Raw genomic sequence first — 25,064 nt, forward strand, 5'->3', positions numbered from 1 at the left:
AGATTAGTGGAGGGTCCGGAAATGTGGTTTGTTTTGACTTTTTCCAAATGAACTCTGCAGTGATTCATTAAGAAAATATCAAGCAAGCAAACTGAATAGCTACATGGTGTCATTTTATGTTTTGTCGATGGCTTTCAGTGACAGTTCAACTGAATGATTTTAAGCTACAGGTCGCTCAGTCAAGGTTGGAAAATTGAGGAAGTTAAGAAACTGACTCCTGTGGTTTCTCCTATGGTGGAAAAGCAGCTCGGTATAATTCATATCTAGGAGCCAAAATGGCGATGGAGGCGGTAGTTTTATGACTTGTCCTTCCTCATATGGCTCAATCCACTTGACAGTGTGACCATGGCGGATGGTGGGCAGGCAGAATCGGAGCAGGTAACTAGCTACCGGTCGCAAGCGAATATAAGACGAATATATAAACTTTTTTTCAATTGCAGAATCATTATTAATTCACTTCACCGTTTCAACAGGACATCGAAAGGAAAATACAAGAAGTTAGACAACGGTTCAAGGAGGAGTACGTACAAGGTAAACTAAGTTAGCAGGCTAGCTGGCCAACGTTATGCGTTATGATTTTAGTATCGTTATTGGAAAAACTGCTTGCTCATTGTCAGTCAACTATCATACACTTAAATAAATTGTTATGGTCTTGCTTATGAATTTAAGATTGTGACTCGTCTTTGGATTAACTTCGCTAGCTAGCTGTGTAATTTAACGCATAATCTTGCTATCAGATATCTTAAACTTGTCTATACTTTTTCTTTATTATGTTCATGCAACGTTCACATTTAAACGGTCTTGCTCACTAAAATGCAGTCTTGATTTATTTGAACAAAAAGAAAATGTTGCCTATATTTTGTTAGCAATGAAGCCATGTCTTTAAAATATCACACTGTAACTGTAACTTTATTTATGCCTGTTGCACTGTAGCAATGACGATGTAGTTTGATAATCACAATGTCATCGCTGGTTTGCTGGCTTTATCAGTTAACGTACTGTCTGTAGCTGAACTTTTTAGAGTGGTACACGTCGTTAAATTTAATGCACTGCATAGCGGGCTCGCTATAATAATATGCCGTGGCCCTCATTTTGTTGACAGTATTAACTACTAGCGGTGTATGTAGCCATCTATCTATATATTTTGCTTTGTTGCCATTGTAACATTGTAAGTTACCACAAGTTGTATAATATTTTATTAACACTGCATTAGTTAAGTTGCACTCTTATTAGTAGTAAAAAGAAGGTGGCTGATGTTATCTGTGTGTTTGGAGAAAGCAACGAGTGATTTTTGCTTTTTGCAAGATTTAAGATAACGTTTCGGTATTACAGGTTTGACAAACACGCCCTTTCTGCCCCAAGGAATTTAGCACTTGGCTTTGATTTAAATCGTTGGCATACATAAACACAATTCCCTCGAGAAAAGATCTTTGTTTTACACTGATGTAAGTCCCTCTACACGTTTGAACGCCTATAGATATCCCTCTGTGGGATATCTTGATGCACTGAATTTATAAGCACTGCATTTTGGCGTTCTTCACAGGGGTAGATGTGATATTTCAGTCTTGAGTCTTCATTAAGCACACAGTTGGTACTTTAGCAACAACTACAAATTACTTTTACTTAGTTCATACTCTTATGTTACCAAATTCTTTTGCAAATTCGGGATTCGATGGCCTGTATTGAGTGTGTAGAACCTGATTAGAAATTATTCTAATCAGTGTGTGTAGAAATTATTTTTTGAATGGATACAGATGCTTTTCCTTGTAGGTTTAGAAACATAATGGAACCATGGCCACAACACTGGACAGATCCTGGTTTGATGACAGTAATTTGATGAGAGTGCCACTTAACATGAGCATTCTGCTTTGTTTTTTGTAAGCTATGTCTAGGTGGGTTTCCAGAAAGGCAACTTGGGGACCCCAAAATGACACTTGGTAACCACATGATGTTATGGGTGTTTAGAGGTGTAAAATATTTTTAATTGTATTCTACATGCTAGTTGAAGACGTTTGCAGAAAATAACCGTCTTTCACATGTCACATTTATTATTCAAAATTAGGCATACTCCTTATTTATTAGAGTACTGAATAATAATAGTAAATGTATTTAGAGAATATATTTAGGTTCTCACCAATATAAAACGGGGTCAAGACATGAAGTCCTTCATTGAACATGCCCTCTGCGGTGGAGTCAAAGCTGTTTTCACTGTCCTCAGAAATATTCACTCAGATGAGTGATTTCTTCCACGGCCTCCAAATTTTGAGCCTTCTGTTTAGACTTAGACAAAATTATTTTTTGTTGTTAAACAACAACCTTTTTAGGCATAATGCCCGAATAATTTTTCTTGCTGATCTGTAACATTTTCAGCATGCATGCTGAAAAACCCTGTCAGCTGGAGAGTGTGCCATATTGCTGTCTGCATGATAAGGGAAGAACTGTTTGAATTGCTTGGTCAAAGTAAGGTCAAACCTCAAAGCCACAAGAGTTACTGATGACCGAAAGCAACTTGACCTTAAACCAGGGGAGGAAGTTGCACCTGGGTTGATTTGGTTTTACTCTCCATACAGATTCATCAGACAAGTATGACTCCAGAGACGTGGAGAAGCTTCAGAAGGATGTTGCGCTGGTGGAAGGCTACCTGGCATGGCGGCTTTTTGTGGTGGAGGACGCCTTGAAGATGATTGACGAGAGTTTCCAATGGAGAAGAGAGTTTGGGCTGAACGGTAGGTCGACTACCATGATACCCAAGGGTTCCACACTGGGGAGTGGACAGAGGAAACTGCCACAAGAAAAGAAAAAAAAACATACGCTGAAAATGCATTAATTAGCTAAATAAAAATCTCTTCTTTGGTCCATGTTTAAAAATTACTTGCTTTTTTGTTATTTGCTTTTTGAGGCCTTTGTTTATAACCACAATGCAGCAATGTACTATGGGACATCATTGACTATTCTTGGTTTCCAGGGATGGCTTTAACAGTTTTGATTTGACTTGAAACCAAGGTATTCAGTTGAACACATAAATTAACCCAAATCTGTTCAAATCTAAGCAAATTGGTAATGGCTCTTTTGAGGTGTAGAATTTACATCACATTGGCCATAGGTCTTTATCGTTGCATGTTTTATATGTGCAGTCATGTTAAATGTGGAGCTATTTTCTCATAGAGGTAATGCTCACGGTCAGGGTATATGCACGTAATGTTAATAAAAGGCTTCTGAAAGGGCACAGAACTGCTTCATGTTGAGTATTTATTCCAGAGCAGTTAAAGGACATTCCTTTTCCAGGAGTTTTGCTTGATCAATGTAATGGATCAAGCAAAATGATTTGTTGTCAGAAGTTGTTTGCCATTGTGGACGTGATGCAGGCAGACATCTTGAAAGCGGCAAATAATGTAATTCTTTTAATCAGTTGAGTGACAAATCTACAACTCTGGCCATTACTGCTGCTTTGTGGCTGGATTGAGGGCGTGGTCTTGTGTATATGTGCAAATACGTACAGATAAAGGCTCATTGTGCTGAGATGATGAAAGCCAGCATTCATCCTGCCCTGGGTACTGCGGTCTTTTGTGTCCCTTTTTGCTAAGTGTCTTCCGAATACAGTGCTGCTTGATTACAGTGATTTTGACATTTAAATTGACAAGACTATGAGTTGCACACTGTGTCATCAGCATGAAGAAATTGAATTCACACACAAAGTACATTTCCACGTAAGCCAATGGGCTTCATTAATCATAAGCCCAATTTTCCTGTGCCAGCTGGTGCAATGTCCCTTCCTATTCCATTCAGTGGGGGTTGTACATTTATTTCTGCAGCTTTCCTGTTTGGAAAAACACACTGCACATTATCTTCAAATGATTTTGTTGGTCTTCAAATTTAGTTTAATACAGGGCTTTTCCAGTCTAGGCGCATGATGGCTCATTGCTGAACATTATTGCTATGTTCTTTGCTCACAATAAGAGCATGTGCTTCACAGCACACAAAGGCCTCTACTTATCTGTGTGGAGTTGTTTGTAGAAACCCCTCTAAGGGTAATGTATGTGTTTGCATATATCTATATGCGTGTGCATGTGTGTTGTAGTTTGTACTGGATGTTGTCATATGCTGTTAGACATCGCCTGTAGAAATGGCTGTGTTGTTTTTCCAGACCTCACAGAAAGCTCCGTTCCCAAGTGGATGTTTGAGACCGGAGCGGTTTATCTCCATGGCTACGATAAAGAGGGCAACAAATTATGTAGGTTACTCACCGCTTTATTTTTCTATTTGGGCAGGGTTTTCCTTTTAGCTTTCCCTAATTTCCCTGTTAACAGTAATAGGGCAATTAATTCCCCTAATAAAACCCCTTGCTGATTGGATATGAATACCAGGTTTGCCAGGTTTAACCACTAGCACTAACTGGTAAGCATATTGTCATTTCCAGCTTGTGTGGCTGTTCTGAAAGTACAAATTTTCAGTACTTTTGTAATTGGTATCATTAACTCTCATTGATACACATGTATTTGGAGCAAACCATTTTTTCTTGTTCCTATCAATTGAAGGATACAACGTAGTAATTCATGTGAAAGAAAAGTAGCGTGTGGTAGTTCTATAACTAGCAGCTTTATCGTCGTGCCTGGCAACCAAGGGATCCACCACACTCATCACTTTCTTATCACTTTCACTCTAAGGGCGATCCATTTAGTGCTGCATTTGTTCAAATTATCTGTTTAAGCTCAGTTTTATTTACTCAGATTGGTGCAAAGTCATTTAACTCACAGCATTTTGAATACTTGTGTGATGAAATTAAATAAATCAATAGTACTGTAAATTGCAGGTTTGAGCAATGAGACTAAAAGAGTCAGGTATAATGTAGATGTTCATGTGCTTTAGTTTCCTTGTATTTAGTACTAAAGTATCAGCCCGAGCGCATTCACTGCAAGTGGGTGCCTTCCTGACCCTGTGCTGCTGCTGCTGCTCTCAGTCTGGTTCAAGGTGAAGCTGCACATCAAGGATGCAAAGACCATCCAGGAGAAGAAGAAGTATGTTGCTTTCTGGCTGGAGCGCTACGCCAAACGGGAGCCAGGCATGCCCCTCACGGTGGTTTTCGACATGACTGAGTCTGGCCTCAGCAACATCGTAAGGCTGCAATCTTATTTCATTACAATTACAATCATTTCTCCTACAAATTTGTGTAATAATAATAATAATAATAATAATAAGGTGATGCTATTATCCTGTGTTTTACTAAGCAGCTCCATCTTAAAACTCAGTGTATTTGGGTCATTGGTTAGTGTAGGTATGTGGCTGCTTTGAAAAAAACAAAGCATGTTAACTAAAGCCTTAGTATACACCCTAACATAGTGTACTACTCTTACCATGAAGGCTGTGGCAGGGTTGTTGTATGCACCTTGGTTTTACTGATCAGAGACCTTTAAATCTTCTGGGTCAATCCCCCAAACTGCTTAATCCTGAGGCTGACTTTGTCTCAGTCGCTGCCTCCCAGCAGCAATCCCCTGTCAGCCTGCTTGCCAGTTTCTTACACCAAAGCCCCTGCTCTTCCATTAGAAACACCCCAGTTTTCCCTTTGGTTCACAAAGCAGGCTGATGAAATACCAAAAAAATAAAACTAAATTCCAATGATAAATCTGGCAAATGTATTCAGATCTGCCTTCAGTTTTTTTAAATGTAGGTTGAGTAGAATGTACTTTATTCTCTTGTTCTTCTTTTTTCTCTAATGTCTGAAAAAAAAGAATAATTGCATTGTTTCCCTGGCCATAGTGGAATTTGGTTTATTTATGGATGTCAATCAATAACTTCAGCTAATTACTCATCCTTATAGTTCAATGGTCTGCTAATTGCAGGTGAGGGAAGTTTGAGGTATATGGAACAAGAGTAGATCTTGTTGCTTAGTGCTTAAGTTGTCTCTATTAATGTCTATGTTTGCTTCCTCTCACTGCATTTATATAGCCCTGTAATAGACTGACAGTGTTTTTTTTTTACTGTTTAATTCATTTGAAGGATGCATGTGCAGGTAATTCTGCCAGACAGTTCTCTGTTCTCTCTGTGTGCTGATTACTTTGTTTGTACTTTGTGACTTTGCTGCTGATTACAGTGGTTTCCTGTGTGTGTGTGTGTGTGTGTGTGTGTATTGCACCTTTGATCTAGTCTGAACAAATGAAAAGGGCTGGGTGACAGTTTCTTTTGTGTGAATATCACCTGTCACAATACACTGACCTGTCACAACATTAAACAGTCAGTGCTTTTTTTGGCAAATGTTGCTGAATATAGTCCTATGGAAAGATAAACAGTCACGGGAACCATCAGAGGTTGATGGCATGAGTTTTGCTTTCAGTTCTGAGCTCTTTCTTTCAGTTCTGAGATCTCAAGATCATTTACCAATTCAACGATAAGACGTGGCGGTTCTGACTTTGCATGGTGTGCCTATACAATATCATATTGCTTGATGTTGATTGTGTTTGAATTAAATGTTCTGGTGTTGTGTGGTAATGTGATAAGAAGCTATAAGATAATATTAAGATAATAAGTGTCTGCATCGACTAAAGCGCTGTTTGTTTGAAAGAAGCATGTGACTGTTTCAGATTCTCATAATTAGGCCACTTCATACCTGCAGGGTGGCTATGCATAGTCTGCAGACAAGTGTTGAAATGCAAGGGTTTGAAGTTCTCTGTTACTTGTAGACCTTGCTGTGGGGATTTGTATCTGATACATCAAGTCTAATTCTCTTTTAATTTTTCCGTATTCAGGACATGGACTTCGTGAAGTACATCATTAACTGCTTCAAAGTATATTATCCAAAGTTCCTGTGTAAGTGTTGCTTTTTTCCCCTCATTCCTTACTGGTGTTCATATTTTCTTTTTTTCAAAACTGAGTGAGAAGCAAACAGCAATTTTGAACAAAATAGGTCTCACAGGTGGAAAACTACACTGCTTAATCCTACAGTGGACTATTTTTCTGCATTTCACCTGTTTTTCTTCATCAGTATGTTACATGGAGTGCATGTTAGCAGGTTATATAAGTGAACACCCATAGATTTAAATTGCAATCAGAACGTATTCAGGTGCAATCTCTTTTGCTCATGCCCATGACAATCTAAAAACATTTTTCTTTAAAGTGCCCAACTTCAATTGTAGGCTGAAACGTCGTCCTTCGAATCAGTAGAGTGCAGCCTTCTATGCCCTACATAATGCACCATTTAACCGGTGAAATATAGAATGTATGAGGTACTGCACTTGAAATAAAATTGGTTTCATTTTACCTTGTAATTTCAGTGACATTAAGAATCCCTTTTCCAGGGGAAACCTGGTTACATGCAGAATTTCAAATCAAATATTTATTTTCTATACCCAGCTTCCCATGCTTTTTGCAAGTCTTTAAAACCAAAGATCTGTTTGAAAAGGTATATGCTTTATTGAAAGTGTATTTTCTACTATTCCAAGTCGGTCCTGGATTAGAATCTTGATTTGAGTTCTGTCTGAAAGAGCTGATCCTGAGAATCAGAATTTGACTGTCTTCTCTTCTTTTATCAGCCAAGATGATCATGTACGAGATGCCATGGATCATGAACGGTGAGTTGTCCTGTCATAGTAAGCTACATTAATAGTATAGTAATAATCTATCTCCTTTAGTAAGCCTTTATAGTGCACAGATGTGGGATTTTTAAGCTGTGGGGACGTTGTTATTTAAAACTAACCAAGACATAGACACTTAGGGTTCAACGTCACAGGCGGAACAGAATTTGCTGACAAAACTTAATATTCTAGTTTTCCATTGACATAAGAGATTAAGAGAACTGGTGGTGTTTCCAGATAACATGTCAAGTAGCCCTACAATTTAGGCCTGTGCCGCAGGCCCAATAAACGATGCCTTTCCCCTCTCGTCTCAGCGGCTTGGAAGATTGTAAAGACATGGCTTGGTCCGGAAGCCATCAGTAAGCTGAAGTTTGTGACCAAGAGTGATGTCCAGACCTTCATTGGGCCTGAGTGTCTTCCACCCCACATGGGAGGAACCGTACGTACCCCTGCATTTACAGTTTAAGTGCCGTTCAACAGGTTATGTGGAAATGTTTCGCTGCCCTGGGGCTTAATACAATATTCGGCATAGGACGATGTGAAAGGAAGAGCACTGAATTACTTTATGGGGTTACGTAATGCGCCATTTGAGATTCAGACTTTACTTGCTGTTTATTTGATGGGTTTTGTGCATTTATTATCATTTATTAAAAATAATTTTTTATTGATAAACCTAGCAAGATCATGTTTTATTTGTATGTGGTTATAAACTGATATAGCTGTTACAAAAATGTGCCTGTTCTTGAGGTATTGTTAATGGAGTATAGGACTGGCTTGTTTTTACTTGTTCTGTTCATGTTCCAGAGACCTGTCTTAAACTGGGATTGTGTGTGTGTGTGTGTGTGTGTGTGCGCGTGCGCGTGCATATGTATATGTATGTTTTTAGGATGCCTTTAAATACAGTTACCCTCCACTTACCGATGATGACTTCCAAACCCCCATGTCTGAAAATGGACCTATTGCCAGTGAAGATGAGACTGAGAGCAAGGATGGTGAAATGGAATCCAAAGAAATCCTGGACTCCAGCTTCAGCTCAGAGCCTCAGGCCCTCCGTCCCAGAAAGGTATGAGGAGCCCAGGCATGCCTAGTCACATGAAGGTGGTGGAAAAACATGCAGTAGCCCATGTTTTAATGTTTTAAACAAATAACCTTTTATTCCTTTATAATCCGTTTTAACAGGCTTAGTTTTCCGCAAAGTAAAGGCATACAGTATGTGTAACAAATTAAGATTTTGTTTTTATCTACAGTCTTTCCTATTCTGCTTGTTTTTAACGGGGAATCTGACTGCAGCCTAATGATAGTATTAAAATTCACTTCAATGTAATGTTTTAAAGATTAATGCACATTTCACAGCACCTACACCACTTTAGATTTTTGTGATATCTGGGGTTGACTTAAAACCCAACTTCCTGCACCTGTGCAACACCAAGTGCCTTTGTATGGCTGCAATGTATGGCTGTATGGCTTGTTTTTTGTATGATGCCTTTTACTGGTACATCACATCCCTGTACTTGTACAGCACCTGACACCTTCTTGCATGACTTACCTTGGACATCGTCAGAAACTTGTCCTTGTACAACCTCAGACACCTTATTGTACTTGAACCCTTGAATCTAGTGTGGCATATTTTGCTTTAGTTTTTGAGTGTGGCCCTTTCTTTGAACACTATGAAAGAGTGCACCTTTGTAATCAGGCCCTTCAAAGAGATTTAGAAGTCGGTAATGCTATCATTTGGCCACTGTTTTATTTTTAACTTTTTATTTAAATGTGTCTAAAATCTTTCACTTCTGCATTGTCCGGCCAAACTGCCTTTCACAGCAGCTATCACAAGGTCCCTGCACAAGCATCACATGAGCCCAAAATGATCTAAGCACTTCAGAGGGTGAAGGGCTTTTTCTGTCCAAAGCCTCAAATTTTTTTTTAATGATGATGATTATGGTAGTGAAAATTATAATAATCATCATGAGTGTCATAATGTCATCATTCTTATTTATGATGTGAATTTCATACTTCACATGCACTCAAAGCACTGACTTGCATTTCTTGCAGATGTCACTGAATTCCGTAAGCTCTTCCTTTATAGTCATAGCACTTGCCCGGCAGTTGAATCCCACTGCAGCTGAAGTAAGATGTGCATATGAGTACCACTAAGCTCTTGAATCGTTACTGAAGCCTGCACCGTTATTCCACTCGGGCAGATGTGACGTTTTGTGTGTGGAAAATGGCTGCATTTGCCTGTCCCACACTCTGAGAATGTAAAATGGAGGAAAATTCTGTGTTTTATACCGTTGAACAGATTTTTACAAGATTGCTTCCTGCCAAGTGCACAGACCCACGCATACACACATTCTTACATATATGCGCTGGCACATCCACACATGAGAACACACGCACCCTCACACATACACGCATCACATACTGGAAGTCACAGTTGCACTGGTGTGGGCGAGCCGTGCTGAGCCTTTAAGCTGTTCCGCTGCATCTGATCTCTGTCAGTGGAGACCTCTCCCGGCACTTCAAGCACGGACACACACATACACACAGGCCCTCGACGACCCAGTGGCTCAGCCACACGCACGTCACAAAGCCGCTCGCGGGGCCATTGTGGTGCAGCTGCGTCATCTCTTCCCAGCACACAGTGACTGAGGCTGCCTGACCCCCACAGGTCAGAACTCACTCACAGCCTTTCATAAACTATCTGGAGCCTTTAAATACATTATGATTGTGCCGCAAAAGGCAGTGTTGTCAGTATGTACAGTGTTTGGACGGCCCTGCTAAAAGTGGGAATAAAATAGAACAGAAAGCATGCGGTAGGTTTACAGGGTAAATTGAACTGAACATTACAGTGGAGTGGATGGAAGGGGTGGGTGGGGTCACAGTGAAGCCACAGGTAGCAGGCTGTCTGTGATGTACTTGCATGGGCAGTCGGGTGGAACCACCCAGAATGAGACAAGTGCCTGCTTCGTTTACGCCTACTTTCAGTTATCCGTCGTTATAGAAGGGCTTGTTGGTGCGGTTGTGGAAAGAGGAGGATTAAGGTAGAAGGAGGAGGATTAAGGTCCACTTCTGTGCTCCTGGTCAGTTTAAAAAGGCAGCTACAATCGCAATATCCCTGGTAATTTTTTTTCCCCCCTTTATTCTGCAGAGGAGGTTTGCAGTGTGGTTGAGCTGAGCAAGACTTTGAATGTTTCTGTGCTTGTGCAGCCATACTAATTGTGCCTCTCTGTTTGAAACAAAGACTAGTAAGGCACCACAGGTCCTGAAGCCTCTCCCCCTCCTTTTTTACACTCCTTGTCTGAAATCACCATAAATGAACCATTCGGAAATCACAACACAGTTATAATTGTCCAATAAATGCAACACTCCATAGTCCCAGTTTGCCATTCAGATTTGTACCAGGTGCTAATCTGGGCAACATATATGAACAGTGAATCTAAGTTTTCATGATGCAATAACAGCCTGTTCCTAATCCCATCAGATTTATTGCGTCTCACAGAAACATTTAAAAAGCTTTCATGTTCCACTCCTCAATTACACGCGTGATGTATCATCATCTTCCAGTAGCAGCTGGTGTTTTCTCTGACTGTAATAACAGCAGGATGTGCTGCTAGCCTCTGTGAGAAAACATGCTACTTGGAGCCTGTAAAATATACCTGTGATTAGGACTGAGCTGAGGGGCTGTGGGTGGTCAGGTCACATGATCAATACCGCAATCCTTGCAGTAGGACAGGGATCAAATTGCCCAATTTGACTTTTGCGTGAGCAGTGGTCATGTTAATGCAAGATTCTGTGTTTTTACACAGAAAAAAATCCTTTTTTTTTTCCCAAAGATTTCAATGGGCGATGACCCAGACTTGAACCACAGCAAAGTAATTACTTCTGTTTTTATTTTTATGTCTTTCGGTGTCTGACATTTGTGTTGATTGATCATAATATTTACTCCGCTGTTGGTAGCTGAAGTTAAAACACTAATCGTTTTCAAAAAATCTAAACCTTATTTGTAGCTTATTTCATCCTGCTAGTCAAGTGATTTCATTTCACTTTTACAATCATGCAGTACAATGACGTACATTTATTGTGGTGTTGTTGGGAGTTGCCAGATTATGATAGTAGATCCTCCCCCTCGCCATAAAATGCCTCACCTTAACATAGTAGTACTGTTTAACAGCTTACTATTGTGTCATTAGAATGACCTCTGAACCCTTGAATTGAATAGGGGTGCTGTTTAAGCACAGTAACATTTAGCCCTATTGCATAATTTATGTTGTAGTGACAGAAATATTATTGTAAGCACTGAACACTGTCAGCCTGTGTACATCATTACCATGGAAATATGTCCATATCTTTTTTTTTTTTTTTTTACACAATTCAACATGGAATTCAACATGCTGGCATCACAGAAAGAAAATGGTTCCTTTCTTGGCATCATGTAGGCCTACCATACATTATTCCAGTGGTTCCCGAACTTTTTTAGCTAAAGTTAAGTTTTAGCCTTCTATTGTTTGCCATATTCCAGAATTACGCAACATTGATATAATTCAATCAGTGCGAGGGTCTCCTAATTTCAAAGATGAGATGGTAGGGCTAAGTGTATAGTTGTGATTGAAAGGAGCACTTTTCTTGAACAAAAGACGTTCAGAAAGAGTTGTCCTTCATTCGACTGCTCCATTTAACTTGTGTAATTTCTTGATAACTTGAACCAGCATGCCTGCTCAGTAATCTATGCTGAATGTAGCCCAATTTGACCAGGGCTTTAGTCAGTTTAAGACATTGTCATGGTTAAGATGGGTCCTACTTTCAAGGTCATATTAAATTTATAGTATTTTTCTTTTCATTTACTGGCTGCCAAGTAATGTGGCTCTGACATGTGCCAATCTGAGAAACCAGCTAAAACCATCTAAACACCACTTTAAGCAGATGGGTCGCTGAGCATAGCATGTTGGCATGGTGGTGTTTGTACTTTTTGAGGTCCCCTCCATTTTAAAGAAGTTTGTTTTGAATGTTATGGTTAAAATATGTGAACTAAATCTAAGTTAGGAGAGTGCCCATTTTAAACAAAAAATGGTACACATTTTCCAGTCTTAGTGGTCCTTTATTTCATATGACAATTTCACACTTCCTGTCTGATCAAAGCACTTCCAGTTTTGTAGCTTGTGGTCCAATGTAAGTGTTCTGATGTAGAGAACCTGTTGCTCTAAGGTTAGAAGGATGCAGCCATCTCAAGTGGCTTCAATGCAATTTTTAAAAATTTATGTTAACCCTAGCTTGTATCATAATTGGCAGAAGTGGAGTTTGACTGATTGATGACTAATTTTTTATCAGAGTTAATATGAAAAAGTTGGTATCATTAAGTAATTGTTATGAGTGCCATATGTACTGTATTAAAAATTTCGCTGAAAGCTTTGCTACTGATGTGTACTAATGTGCCTTCCTAATGCACAATCAATGCAATATTTTTAAAAACTGTATTTACTTGATTTGAACACTGAATTAAAAGCATGCTTGGAAATGCAGCTGGTTGTGATTATCTTTATTGCTTGTATTGGACCTTTATTGGGCTATCAGCCTGAAGGGGGAAGTGCTGGGTCAATTCTGCTTATTTTAGCAGAACACCACCTCCCACCATGACTCAGTTTCAGTCTTACAAAGTTCATAAGCAACTTACAGTCCCCTTTCCCCCACATCTTGCATCCTGTTTTTAATTCCATTGTTTGCTGCAACAATTCTGTATGAGCCACATGAGAATAACACCAGTGTGGAACTTGGTGGCCGATGAGTCAACCCGACCCCCAACCCCCCAGTCACGTGGTTACCCCGCCTGTACAGGTCTGCGATATTAACCAATCAGATTTTGGCATCAGGGTGTGCTTTTTTTCCGGAATCCCAGAGTCACGTGACCGTAGCGCCAGGGGCAAAGGGGAAAGGCGGAGGAAGTGGCGTGCGTCCAGGGGGGGGGGAGGTTACTACTTGCTTCTTTTGGAGCACTGTATGGTATTCTTATGTTCTGGTGTTGAGTCATTGTCACAGTACAGACTATGAAGGCCCTGTTTTGGGGTAGACTTGTGTGTGTTGATCCCAGTGTGCTTTGCTCCAGTGTGTGTTCTTTACTGTATGGAGTGAGGTAGCTTCAGTGTGTTTTTCAGTATTAGTGATACTTTGGGGTGGTTAACCCAACCAACTCTTAAGTCATGGTTTAACCCTTAGTGCCATAGTTGTTATCTATGCTTTCCCTCGTTGGGAGTTGCATGCTGTGCTGGTCTCCTCACCGCTGTGTTGGTGTTGGCAGGTGAACTTCACAGAGGACGGTTTGAGGCCAGAGGAGGGTGACAGGATGGACACTGCCAGCAGGACCAAGGCCGCCCGGAAACCGCTGACAACCTTTAAGGGGTCCTTACTGAACATCAGGTACTCGCACACATACTCAGAAACTCGTACATTAATACGAGTGAATCTTTAATCCATAATCGGGGAATTTTCTCCTGGAATGTCCAAAAGTGAGCAGGGCATGGAAAAAATTGATCATTTGAATAATATTGTCGCACAGTGCCACAAGATGACTAAGTAAACCGAGTAATGAATCTACAATAAATCATGTTTATGACACATAGGCGAGGTCAGAACACTTATTTTGTCATCTTCCAGACAATACTTGAACTTCATGTAACCTTGCCATTGCTAAGGGGCTGAGTACTTGCGCAAGTGAGAATCTTCTCATTTATTTTTCTCAAGTAGAAAATGTACAGAACAGTTTTTAGAGGGGAATCTTGTAGCAGATATACACCTTTTGAGAAAAAGTTATATTTTCACAATGGCAAGTTCAGATGGCTTAGAAAAGTGATTCTGAAGAGAATCCTCTGTATACTTTGATGCATTATTCTTTCGGTTAATGGTTTAATGATTTTTCCTCCTCAGAAATCAATAATATGAGAAAATTATTCATTCTAATCCATTAGACGAAAAAACACTCAAACCACTCTCTCCCACCTTCTTTAAATAATTTGATGCATTGTAGAAGCAACAGTGCTAGTCATGTGGAATATTATTTAAAATTACAGACTAAATGTTGCAGGTAGAGTCAATTATAAGGAAGGTGTTCTCAAGAGGGCTTTTGTAATTGGGTTAAGAAACAGTACCCATGGTGTTTCTTGGTTCAGCCCACATGAATTAACAAAAGGTGGTTGTCACCTAAGGTAGAGAGAGGCATAAATATTCAGCTTTATCCAGGACTTTTAGTTTGAGCTTGTTTATGTGAGTAACTAAATCACTGAGTTATTCCTAAGACCCCTTGAGTTGAATACCAAGTGAGTGGTTTTCATCGGTTCAATGGATTAATTTTGGGACTTGAAATAACTATGATTTAGTTTGAATTTGAACAGCTCATTTCAAAGTATTCCAGTCTATATGGATTAAGGTACAATTTTACCTGGGGCTCAGTATTGATGTATGATTCCTTGATGTATTGATGTAGCATTTATTGCTCTCTTTTTTGAATACCCCAAGCTTTGGCAATCAGTTTCTGCTGGCATGGTTTTCACTAATTGGGGGTGAGATGGGGCCAGCTCTAAAGTTCACCTGCTATGACTGTACCTGTAAGGTTTTTATTGCTCTTATTGAACATGGAGCAGATGCAGGGGGTGGAGTTATCTCCTGAAGGCATAAACAAACATGTTTGCCTCAGCAACCAGATCGGTTTTTACCAAATAAATCATTGTTACATTATCTTATGTTTGCTGGCGTACACTTAAAAGCTGGAGGCACATAGCTCGGCTGATTTCCTGAGTAGATGAAGGTTTTTATGCATTGTGTACCCAATCGATCTGCTTACTCAGAGCCTTAGTGGTTGGGTTCATAGTTCTTTCTGCGTCTTATTTTGTAAACTTTAAGGTCAGCTGATGATTTTGCTGCAGATGACCTGAAAATACTGCATTCAGCCAAATCAGTGTCAGCCGTGTCACTTTGCTTGTAATGTACTTATGAAAATATGCCACTGTTATTTCACAATATTTTATTTTGAGTGGATTATGGCATTTCTTAAATCCCTTTGTCCAATAAAAATCATAAGAGTGTGGGTGCACCCGAGAAAGCAGGATGGAGTCAATAGCTGTAATTCAAATCTTTCCTTCTGATGGGAATACCAGCAGAATTACCATGGTATGGGTGTCCTGTGCAGTACAATGCATGTCCCTTGTTTTCTCATTATGAATAAATACCTTAAAACATAAGCCAATACATGTTCCAGTGGAAAGAAACAGCTATCCAGACAGTGATTAATTTCTGAAAGCTGCACTGTTATATCAATCTGTAAATTCACAGTCCTAATCTGTGGAAGGTTTATGAGTGGGCGCTCGAGCGCCTGGTTCACGGATTAAACCCAGCAGAGAAGAATCTTAATCCCAGGGCTGTTCTGAGAATTTCAAAGAGCTACAAGTTACATCATGTGAAGCGTTTACTGATTCCAAATTAGCGCATTAAAGTAATACCCTAAACCAGGGTCGTACATACTGTTTCAGGAGGGAATTGGGGGGTGGGGGGGTGGGGGATGTCTGAGAGTCTCCACCAAATCTTCAGAGGCTTGACCGGGTCTCCAGCTTTGACAGATTTTATTTTATGTAAAACAGTAGCAGCTTTCACTAAAACCCTGGATGTGTCATATTTTCTGTATGTGAAACGAATGAATTTAAATATTTTTGTGGCACCAGTAACCTCATGGACAGCCCTACGACTTAGCCATTCTGATTACAGAAACGTGACTCGGTTCTCATTGTGTTCAGCGATGGATAGCAGTACTGGTTCCCTGTCAAGAATATTCATAATTTATCTTAAGGATGTTTATAGGCTAGCATCTTGACAGCGACGTACACACATTTAGGTAAATAAACTGATTTATCCCTTGATTTATTCTTTCCCATTGGTTCTGTAATGTTACAGAAAAATAATCCATTTAGCTAAGTATGCTACGAACGTTATACATGATCAGTGATAATAAACAATGTTTCAGATTTTCATCCGTTGATACGTACATTAAGTGTGTTTAATATTATGTACAAATCTGTGGAAAAATTACAGATGATCCATCATCCATCAATTTATGAGCCCCGTAGAAAATGAGCTTCTTCTGTGTGTGGCCATCCCGCTACTGTTGAACATAAGGTTCCGTTTTGGTCGCTGGTGATGTTGATTTAATTCGGCTGGACGTGACTATGAGTAGGACTGCTATCTTCACTGTGGATTGTTAAAAGTGAAGAACAAATGTTAAATTTATTGAAATATATCTTAGCATTCAAGGCCAAAGACCAAATTACTTGTTCATTCTACCAGCCATTTGTGCGTGCTAGCTTTTCAGACTTGGTGAATGCTTAACAATGTTTGTGATGTAGTGAAAAAAGGTTGTTCTAAAACATGGGCTAACATTAGTTAACCACCACGTTGTTGAATGCACGTCTGTCATACGGCAGTGAAAGGTAACAACATCTGATTGATCTCTCCACAGTCCAGCAGAGGAGCTTTGCTTTGGGTCTAAAGAGACTGAGAAGAAATGTCTGATCATCCTCAACAACGTGACCAAAAACCAAGTGGCCTTCAAGGTGCGTTTGAGCCTGTGGCAGTACATTCCATTACTTAAACATTGTTTTCAGTAAATAATCTGATTTACTTACACAGGTTTGGGACTTCAGCTCGGTGGTCTAACAGGGTTCCCACTCTTTTGATTGTGATCACAGACGGGGGTTGGATGGGTGGGAGGGATTGCTATTGCAAAAGGCACCTTTGGTTTTGGCCTATAACATTACACAAAAAATATTTTCCAGGTCAGTTAATTGTTTTGCATGACATTTAGGCAATTCTCTCATCTTCCATGACTTTACTTTGACTGGAAAACTGCATTAAAAAGTTTCAGGTTTTCTGGGACGTGTAGGAACCGTCTGATCTTATCCTGTGTTGAGCAGAGCGGGCTGCATGGGCCGTGATTTATAACCCAGAGCAGACCTACCCCTGTAACATGAACACAGGTCACTTCTATAAACGCTACAGCTGGCCTGCTGTGATGTGCACACTTAGGTGCTCTCCCTCCTGTCAGTGCGGTACTGTACACGGTGTCCAGCATATAAAGTGCCTTTGTCTCGGCAGGTCCGTACAACAGCGCCAGAGAAGTACCGGGTCAAGCCCAGTAACACCAGCTGTGAGCCAGGAGCCTTCGTGGACATCATAGTATCCCTGCACGGAGGTATGTTGAACAGCCGAGCAGCACTCTTCTCCACTTGCACTGCGATTCTGCCTAGTCTGTCAACTTATGAAAGTGCTTGCAGTGCCTAAATCACACCATCACTTAAATCCCGGCCATTCAGGGCTGATAGAACAGGAGTAGACAAGTCCCTTGCGGGTATTTCAGTAGCCCATCATCTATTCGTCTCAATCTCCAAAACACTCAGCATTATCTAGTCTTAGCTCTAATCATTTGAGAATGTGCCTTGGATGTTGCTGACTCTTTATATGATAAGGTGATAAGAAATCTGAAATGTCAGTTGTTTCTTCAGAAATGCCAAATGTGATTTGGAGGACTTTGTTTGAGAGTTTTTTCTACTTCCCTTTTTCTAAATTCACTAAAGCCTTGGGACCTGAATTTTTTTTTTTGTTGAGAGATTCTTTTGATCATATAAACCTCATGCTCACATAACCACATAAACTGATTCTGGATTGTAATCATAATTCTACTATTCTGGTACTGGTACTGTTTGGTATCTATTAGGCATGTCTCTGTAGGACTGCATTTTGATTTGTTCTCCAGTAATAGAGCTCTTGCTCTGCTTCTGCTCTGGTTGGTTCTGACCCGGCCTGTTTCACTGGATTCCTCAGGTTTCCAGTCCTCTCCTCAGGATCGGTTCCTGGTCATGGCTGCAGAGATGGAGAACAACGCTGGGACGAGTTCTCCAGAACTTGCACAGTTCTGGAAGGATGTCCCAAAATCAAAAGTGATGGAGCACAGGTAAAATATAACATCCTACAGAAAAAAGCAGTTTTCCCCTCCTTCTGTTTGCTCCTCCCACTTTGATGACATCTGTGTGTATCTTCTGCCCTTAGGCTACGGTGTCACGTTCTGGAGAGCAGTCCCATCCCTAGCCCTATGACGGACAGCCCCCTTGCTTCTGGGACCAGCAAACACCAGGACCTGCAGACTATGGTGAGTACTGCCCACACACCCAACAGGGGGTACGTTTCCTGTTCCTCAGCTGCTTGCTTAAAGTGACCTAGAGAGTTCACAATGCCACAAGTTTTTGCAACTTGAGGAAATAATTTGCCTTTCCATTTCCCTCGGGTTCCTTTATGTTTGAAAGTGCTTGGATTTTACAGAGTGCTTGAAGGTCATCAGTTTTCTTATGCATTATGCATTTTATGAAACCCTCCTTTTTCTGTAGCTATGCGTGTGCTTCACAAAGTAAACCCAGACTGTTTTGAAAGTCAGTGACGTAAACACTGTGAGTGTTGCTGCGTTAGAGACGCTGGTCTTGGGAAGAGCGGCAGCCTCAGAGTCTTTCTCCTCTTCAGCTCCTGCGGGTGATGGCCAGCACTTCCCGGCTGGAGCAGCGGCTGGACCGGTGCTTGTGGATCCAGAAGGTTCTGACTCTCCTGGTGTCCTTCCTGATGGCGTTCAGCTTCTGCACCCTTTACCTCGTGTACACTGGAGGCAGCCCTTCGGGTCCGGGCCCCGCACCTGACTCCGCCCCTGGCCCAGCCCCACCTGCTTCCTAAACATTAAACAGTTGGAGCCCCAGCGAGCAAGGATACCCCAGTGCGTGACACGGAGACCAAACGAGGGCAGCCGGTCCCCTCTGGTTTCTGCTTGGAGCAGAGCTTGTGACAAAGCACACCGTCTCATTGGAGAGTAGCCAATGATCATTCAGCAGGAGGCCGATGTCCCACAGCGAGATTGGCTCTCCTTCCTGATGTGAAGGGTCAAGCGTGAGTTTTCTGACACTCAGGACTTTCCAAGAACTCAATAACACATCTTATTTTATAGTGGTCATCAAGAAATTAATGATGCCCTTATTTATTGTAAAGGTAATTAGTGCTTAATTGTAATTTAGAGAATTGTAATTATGTACCATATTTCTTTTAAGTGTAAACAATAAAAATGCACATTTGGTTTAATTTTGTTTTTTTACAGCACCAATTTTAACATCATGTCTGGACTTGCTTTCTCAAGTAAAACAAATGTGTTTAGTGGAAATTGGTGCTTGGGCCAGTCCTGATCATAACAGTGGGACGAGGTACTTCATGTTAATTTTATGATTCTGCATTGCACTCTAAGCAAATCTATACATAATATATCCTATAATGGAAAATATTTTTACATGTAGAGTTGTACAGAAACTACAGCAATGTACGTGTTGTTTCAATAATTTTATTTAGGTAATTATGCATTAATACAGTCACAGAGTAATTGCTCTGTCAGCAGTTTGCTTCATTATGAGGAAGAGAGCCTGAATTGTGTATCTGTGTCACAAGCTTAGTTTTGAGTGTAAGTGGATACCATAAATCAACAGCTTTCGTTTTAAAGAAAAAGAAAATGTATTTGCCAATTTTCTTATACTCCCTCAATCACTGTTTCCTTCAAAATAACTTTGCTGTAATAATTACGGGTCCAAAAATGAACAAGCATTTGGCAGTGTAGCGATCATCTAGCATAAAGTCATTATGCTGCTTGTCAGTTCATACACTCTGGCAGCCCAAATGCATGTGAAAAGGGGAAGTTAATAATCCCATTTCATAGAAAGGTCTGACGGGTCTGAGTCAGAAGGCCATGCTCCCCCCCCCCCCACAGAGTGGAGGTGTTACCTCTCAAAGCAGGCGGCAGCCTGAAGAATGACAATCGCTCATCACGCTAATCGCATCCCTCTGCATAAATAAATGCTGAATTTAATATGAGTGTTTACCGCCTGCAGTTCGTATGGCACGCGTTCTCATTATGCAATGATGAGGACTCCATTTCCTCAGAACATTTTAAAGACCTGGTGTCTCGAGTGGAACAGATTAGGAGGAGGTTTTTATTACAGAACCTTACCTCCCTCATCCCATGATAATTCTATATCACAGCATTATATAAGCCTTGTGAGTTGTACTTCATTGATCTCCAAGGGAACGTTTTTGTGCTACTTGCTTATTAGGTGGCTGTATATCTTACTTCTTTATTAGATGTCTTGTTAAAAGGGTAAAACAAATGGTAATATATTGGTTTAATTTTTTTTAAACAAGCGGAATATTTTCATCTATATTTGTGTACTGTAAATATTGTAACACAGCTGAAGTTCCTTGCTACATTACAGTGTTTCCGATTCAGCCTTGCTAATGTAGCCAATCATTTTTAATAATAATGTATTTTATTGCCAATATATGAAACCAAAACTGTGAGCGGGTCACTGCTGTTTTGCCCTTAAGCAGTGTGTCTAATCCATGATGCTTCAGGTGGAATAGCCAGGTGCATAAAGGGATATAGATGCTAGTATCACTATTTTTTTTAAAGCTGTGCAAATTTCTTTGGTTAAGGAGGTCTGCTAAACATCATTTAATTATTTACTGCTAAGCATCATTTAATGCAGCATAAATGTTGCTGTGCACTGGCTCAAACTGTTGCATGGGTGGATGATTATGAACTCCTGACTGGCAGAAAATGAGTATGAACAGTAGATCTCTGAGTAACCATGGTGTACACATGAATAAGCCAAAACCATGATGCTGCACTGGCAGACAATAATAAAAGAGAATACCTGTAACACTGCTTATTTTTGAGGAAAAAACTAATGGATTAATCCAAACTGACGACTTCTGTGAAACAACTCATTACAGAAACACAAACCTGCCCGTTTCTGCCCAGGGGCTAATCTAACTGACTTTTTAACTCAAGCTGCCAGCAAACAGAATTCTTGAAAAAAGGAAAAAAAAAAAAAAAAACTTGTTGGACTTCTAATGTCACAAGCTAGTGGCGATACAGATGAGATATATATTTGGCAACACTGCAACAGCTTGTGCAGTGCTGTAACCACTGTTTACACCTGTCTGAACTGAAATACGGTTTCAGTTATACCTTTCTGTAATACCTTTGTTAGAAAATAAAACTTGGAGTCTTACCCTTAGTGTTTTAAATGTATATATTTTAATACAGCCAATGGACTAGTGGGTCTTCTTCCCTAGCAGAGAATAGAAAGGGCCTACACTACAGAAACGGTATAAACTCTGTCTTCCCCTCTCTGTAATTGGGGGAAACAGCTTGCCTGTTGTCCTGATGCGACTGCCATTTGCATTTAACAAAACCTTAAAGTGATTTCTACCGAAACTGGCAGTCTGACCTGTCACAGAGGATTGGGTCTGAGTAAACATCCAATGTGCAGTCAGGACACATCTGCTGTGGGGTTCAGCCTGGCATTCTCTCTGTGGTCTGGGGGCCATGACTTTGGGACCCCAGTTCCATGCTCCATAATGGAAGAGAGACTGGGAATGTAAAACAAGGCGATGGATACGACTTCGGAAAACTTCTTTCCTTGCTCACTCCGGGGAAATCTGCGGGAGATTGGCATCTCCAATTGCTCAGTCGATTTGTTTTAATTACCCGAGCGCATGCAACCAAAAATATCAAGGCAATTACTGCTGTGGCAGAGGAGGCGAGACCGCTAAAGAGACACAGCAGGAAGGCTACAAATCGCTAACGAGATCCAACTGCAGAGCAATCGAGCCAGGTGACGCTCAAGAAAACAACGCGCTTGCTCAGATCCCAAGCTATTTCTCAGTTTTGACTTCTTGCTTTGTGCGTAGTGCTACAGCCTGTCTTCAAGATTTTACTAATGGGTGTTGCGATTATACAAACTTTTGATTTAACCCACCACAGAAAGTACTGTAGTGATCACTGCTGGTTTTCATAAATCCATTGTACTGGCCAGTTATATACATCACAGTTTTTGTTGGGGGTTGTTGGTTTATGTAACACCATATAATGTCCAGTCATATTCATAGGCCTTTCCCGGTCAGTTGTGGAGAGTTCAGGCTAACATCTGTACATGCTGAGGCAGAGGAAGCCCTGCCTGCTGATACCCTCCCTGTGTGGGAAATGGCCGAAATGCACTGGCATGGTCAGGATTGCGTTTCTGACCAGGGACACATTTTCTGACCATGGGGCACATTGGTGCACCAAGAACCAGTGCTTTACCTGGGCACGTTGCCCAGAAGTTCATCTTTTTTATTGTTAGTACAGTGAAGTCGATCTTGAATTCGGTCCTTAATTCTGAGATCAGGAAGTAATCCACAGCGCTGATTCAGCATCAAACACCAGCAACTGGAGAAAGAAGTCGAGGTGAAAAAGCACAATGTGACTGACTGGCCACCTCTGTGTGAAGCAACAATGTTCCACTGCAGGTCACGCATTTGGGCGAAGAGATCGATGGGGAGTTAAGTGTTCCAGATAACAACTGCCTGCCCCCCCCCTCCCCCGCCTCCGGGTGAACCGGTGGAGCCGCGTCTCAGGTAAGCTGGGCTTGAAGTGCGGTCGTGCTCCTCTGCAAGCGGTGCTCTCTGTCTCTGATAATGAGTCTGTTTCAGAGGGGTCACGGGCTGGAATTAAAGGGCTGTGCAGGGTTGATGCTTCGTTGGACAGAGTGGCTCTGGATCGAAACTGTTGTAGGCACAGGCCCACAGAAACTGCCCTCTCGACCCACCACCACCCCAACCGTGCACTCTGTTTACACACCAACTGTCCCACTACATCACCCTGTCCTCTTACCTCAACAGTAAGGGCAGCCATGCTGCTCTTACCGGAATTTAATTTTCCCAGCATTTTCTTTTTCAAATTCAACAGCTTCTAAAAACGTATATTTGTCTTGCATATACTAAATATGTGTATGTACGCCTTTATTTAAAAATAAATAAATAATTGACATAGTGTATGAATGTGTAAGCACAGGTAGCAGATGGAGTACGTAAATATTCAAGGATCATACATTCACATTTTTTTATGATCCTAAATACTCTGTGGACATGAATTCATGTTAACATGAAAGAGGTTTAAAGGTTAAATTGAACTTGAATCTGCTTGGATGGCAATCTGCTTAATAAGCAAGTTTGTGATCTGTGACCCACTACAATGCTCAAAACAGAACACGTGTCTGAGAATTAAAAGGAAATCAGACCCCAGAGTCCCAGACACTGCTCGTTGGGGGGTGTAAGAGGGAATTCAGCTTGAACATATCCTAAATTTCCATGTCACAGATAAATAACTTAGGGGACAAGCTGATCAAGGTGGCCAGGACTAATTTTAAAAGGCAGACATACATTTCCCTTTGATGGGCCCAAACTTATTTCAGGGAGTTGATTTTCTTTAAATATTGTGTAATTAATGTGTTAATAGTGCGCCAGGCAGGGGATATTTTGGAGGAGGTGAAAAGGGCTTATTTCTGGATATGGGAAACAAACCTTCCCAAATCACTCACTCCTATCTGCACTTTGCCCCTGTGTTAGATTCTCTGGCCACATGTTATCTGTGTGGTTTTGCAACAAGGGTAGTGATTATTTCCTCATGAATTTGGCAGAGTCTAGTCTATTTCTTGAACATAATATTACCAGAAATAAAATTATAGGGATAAGATGGCAGCAGTGTCACCTTGTTTTTTTATAAAACCGACAAAAGCTCAACCAATCATTAAGTGCATTGGCAACAACAATACTGGCAGATACCTTTTGGCTACTTTTTAGTAGTGTTGACTGTGGGCACTGGAAACACAGCAATGAGGACATTAAATTTCATTTCAAGGAGTGCCTTCAATGTCCTCTATTGCACTGTGCCTTATTCTCAACAAGAAAATGATTAATGGAAAAATATGCATTAGCCATTTGCAATGTGGCATCGACGATGGTAAACAGTATTTTTGCTTGGACTAGTATGTTGTGAAACGGAATTTGTACACCGGCTGGAACTAATTAAAATCTGCACTGTGAAAACAAATGCGACATTTAATATAAATGTAAATATGCATACTTTGCAATACATAGTTAAACTTAATTTAATGCCAGACACTTCAATTTGTATTTACCATGGCAAATTATGCAGAAGTACATGGTAGATTCATAAAATTCTTCTTTAGTAACATTGCAATGAAATGACGGGAAAAACCTTAAGGAATTCATTCATTACATGGTCATCTGTGTCTATCCTCCTTCACTTTGATCTTCCAATATAATCTCCTCTATTGTTAGAGAATGTTTTTTTTCGGACATGGTGAGAGGTCATAGTGTGACAGCCGCTTGTAGGAGTTCTCAGAATATAACTTGGTGCCTCTCCACTTGAGGCTTTTAAGATGGCTGTGATCTCCACCTATCGGGTCTGATGTCAACTGCGATCAGTGTCAGGCATGGGCAGACCTGACAGCCAGTTACAAGGGGCCGTTCAGGCACAGCTGTGAAAGAGGTTTCGCATACCGTCTCTAAGGATCCACACCACACCCGAGGGTTCCATCATGGCAG

At 40.7% G+C, this 25,064-nt stretch overlaps 1 protein-coding gene across 1 annotated transcript; it reads left to right on the top strand.

The window, feature by feature from the left end:
* The first annotated feature begins 63 nt into the window (after positions 1–63).
* mospd2 (motile sperm domain containing 2) lies at positions 64–19,709 on the top strand. Its single transcript, XM_064310768.1, has 15 exons — positions 64–378; positions 474–531; positions 2,571–2,726; positions 4,145–4,231; positions 4,958–5,112; positions 6,741–6,801; positions 7,524–7,562; positions 7,880–8,004; positions 8,452–8,628; positions 13,852–13,970; positions 17,056–17,149; positions 17,691–17,787; positions 18,417–18,546; positions 18,642–18,741; positions 19,107–19,709. Exons 1-15 carry the CDS (start codon positions 346–348, stop codon positions 19,308–19,310), a joined length of 1,635 nt encoding a protein of 544 aa, XP_064166838.1. The 5' UTR covers positions 64–345; the 3' UTR covers positions 19,311–19,709.
* Positions 19,710–25,064: the final 5,355 nt, after the last annotated feature.

This window comes from Anguilla rostrata, chromosome 15 (genome assembly GCF_018555375.3).
Source record: "Anguilla rostrata isolate EN2019 chromosome 15, ASM1855537v3, whole genome shotgun sequence".
In the NCBI taxonomy this organism is placed as follows: Eukaryota; Metazoa; Chordata; class Actinopteri; order Anguilliformes; family Anguillidae; genus Anguilla; species Anguilla rostrata.

Coding starts and splice junctions, on each gene's coding strand:
- mospd2 (XM_064310768.1), top strand. CDS start 346: ATGGCGGATGGTGGGCAGGCAGAATCGGAGCAG. Junction 5,113..6,740: donor AGTCTGGCCTCAGCAACATC/GTAAGGCTGCAA, acceptor TTCCGTATTCAG/GACATGGACTTCGTGAAGTA. Junction 17,150..17,690: donor AAAACCAAGTGGCCTTCAAG/GTGCGTTTGAGC, acceptor TTGTCTCGGCAG/GTCCGTACAACAGCGCCAGA.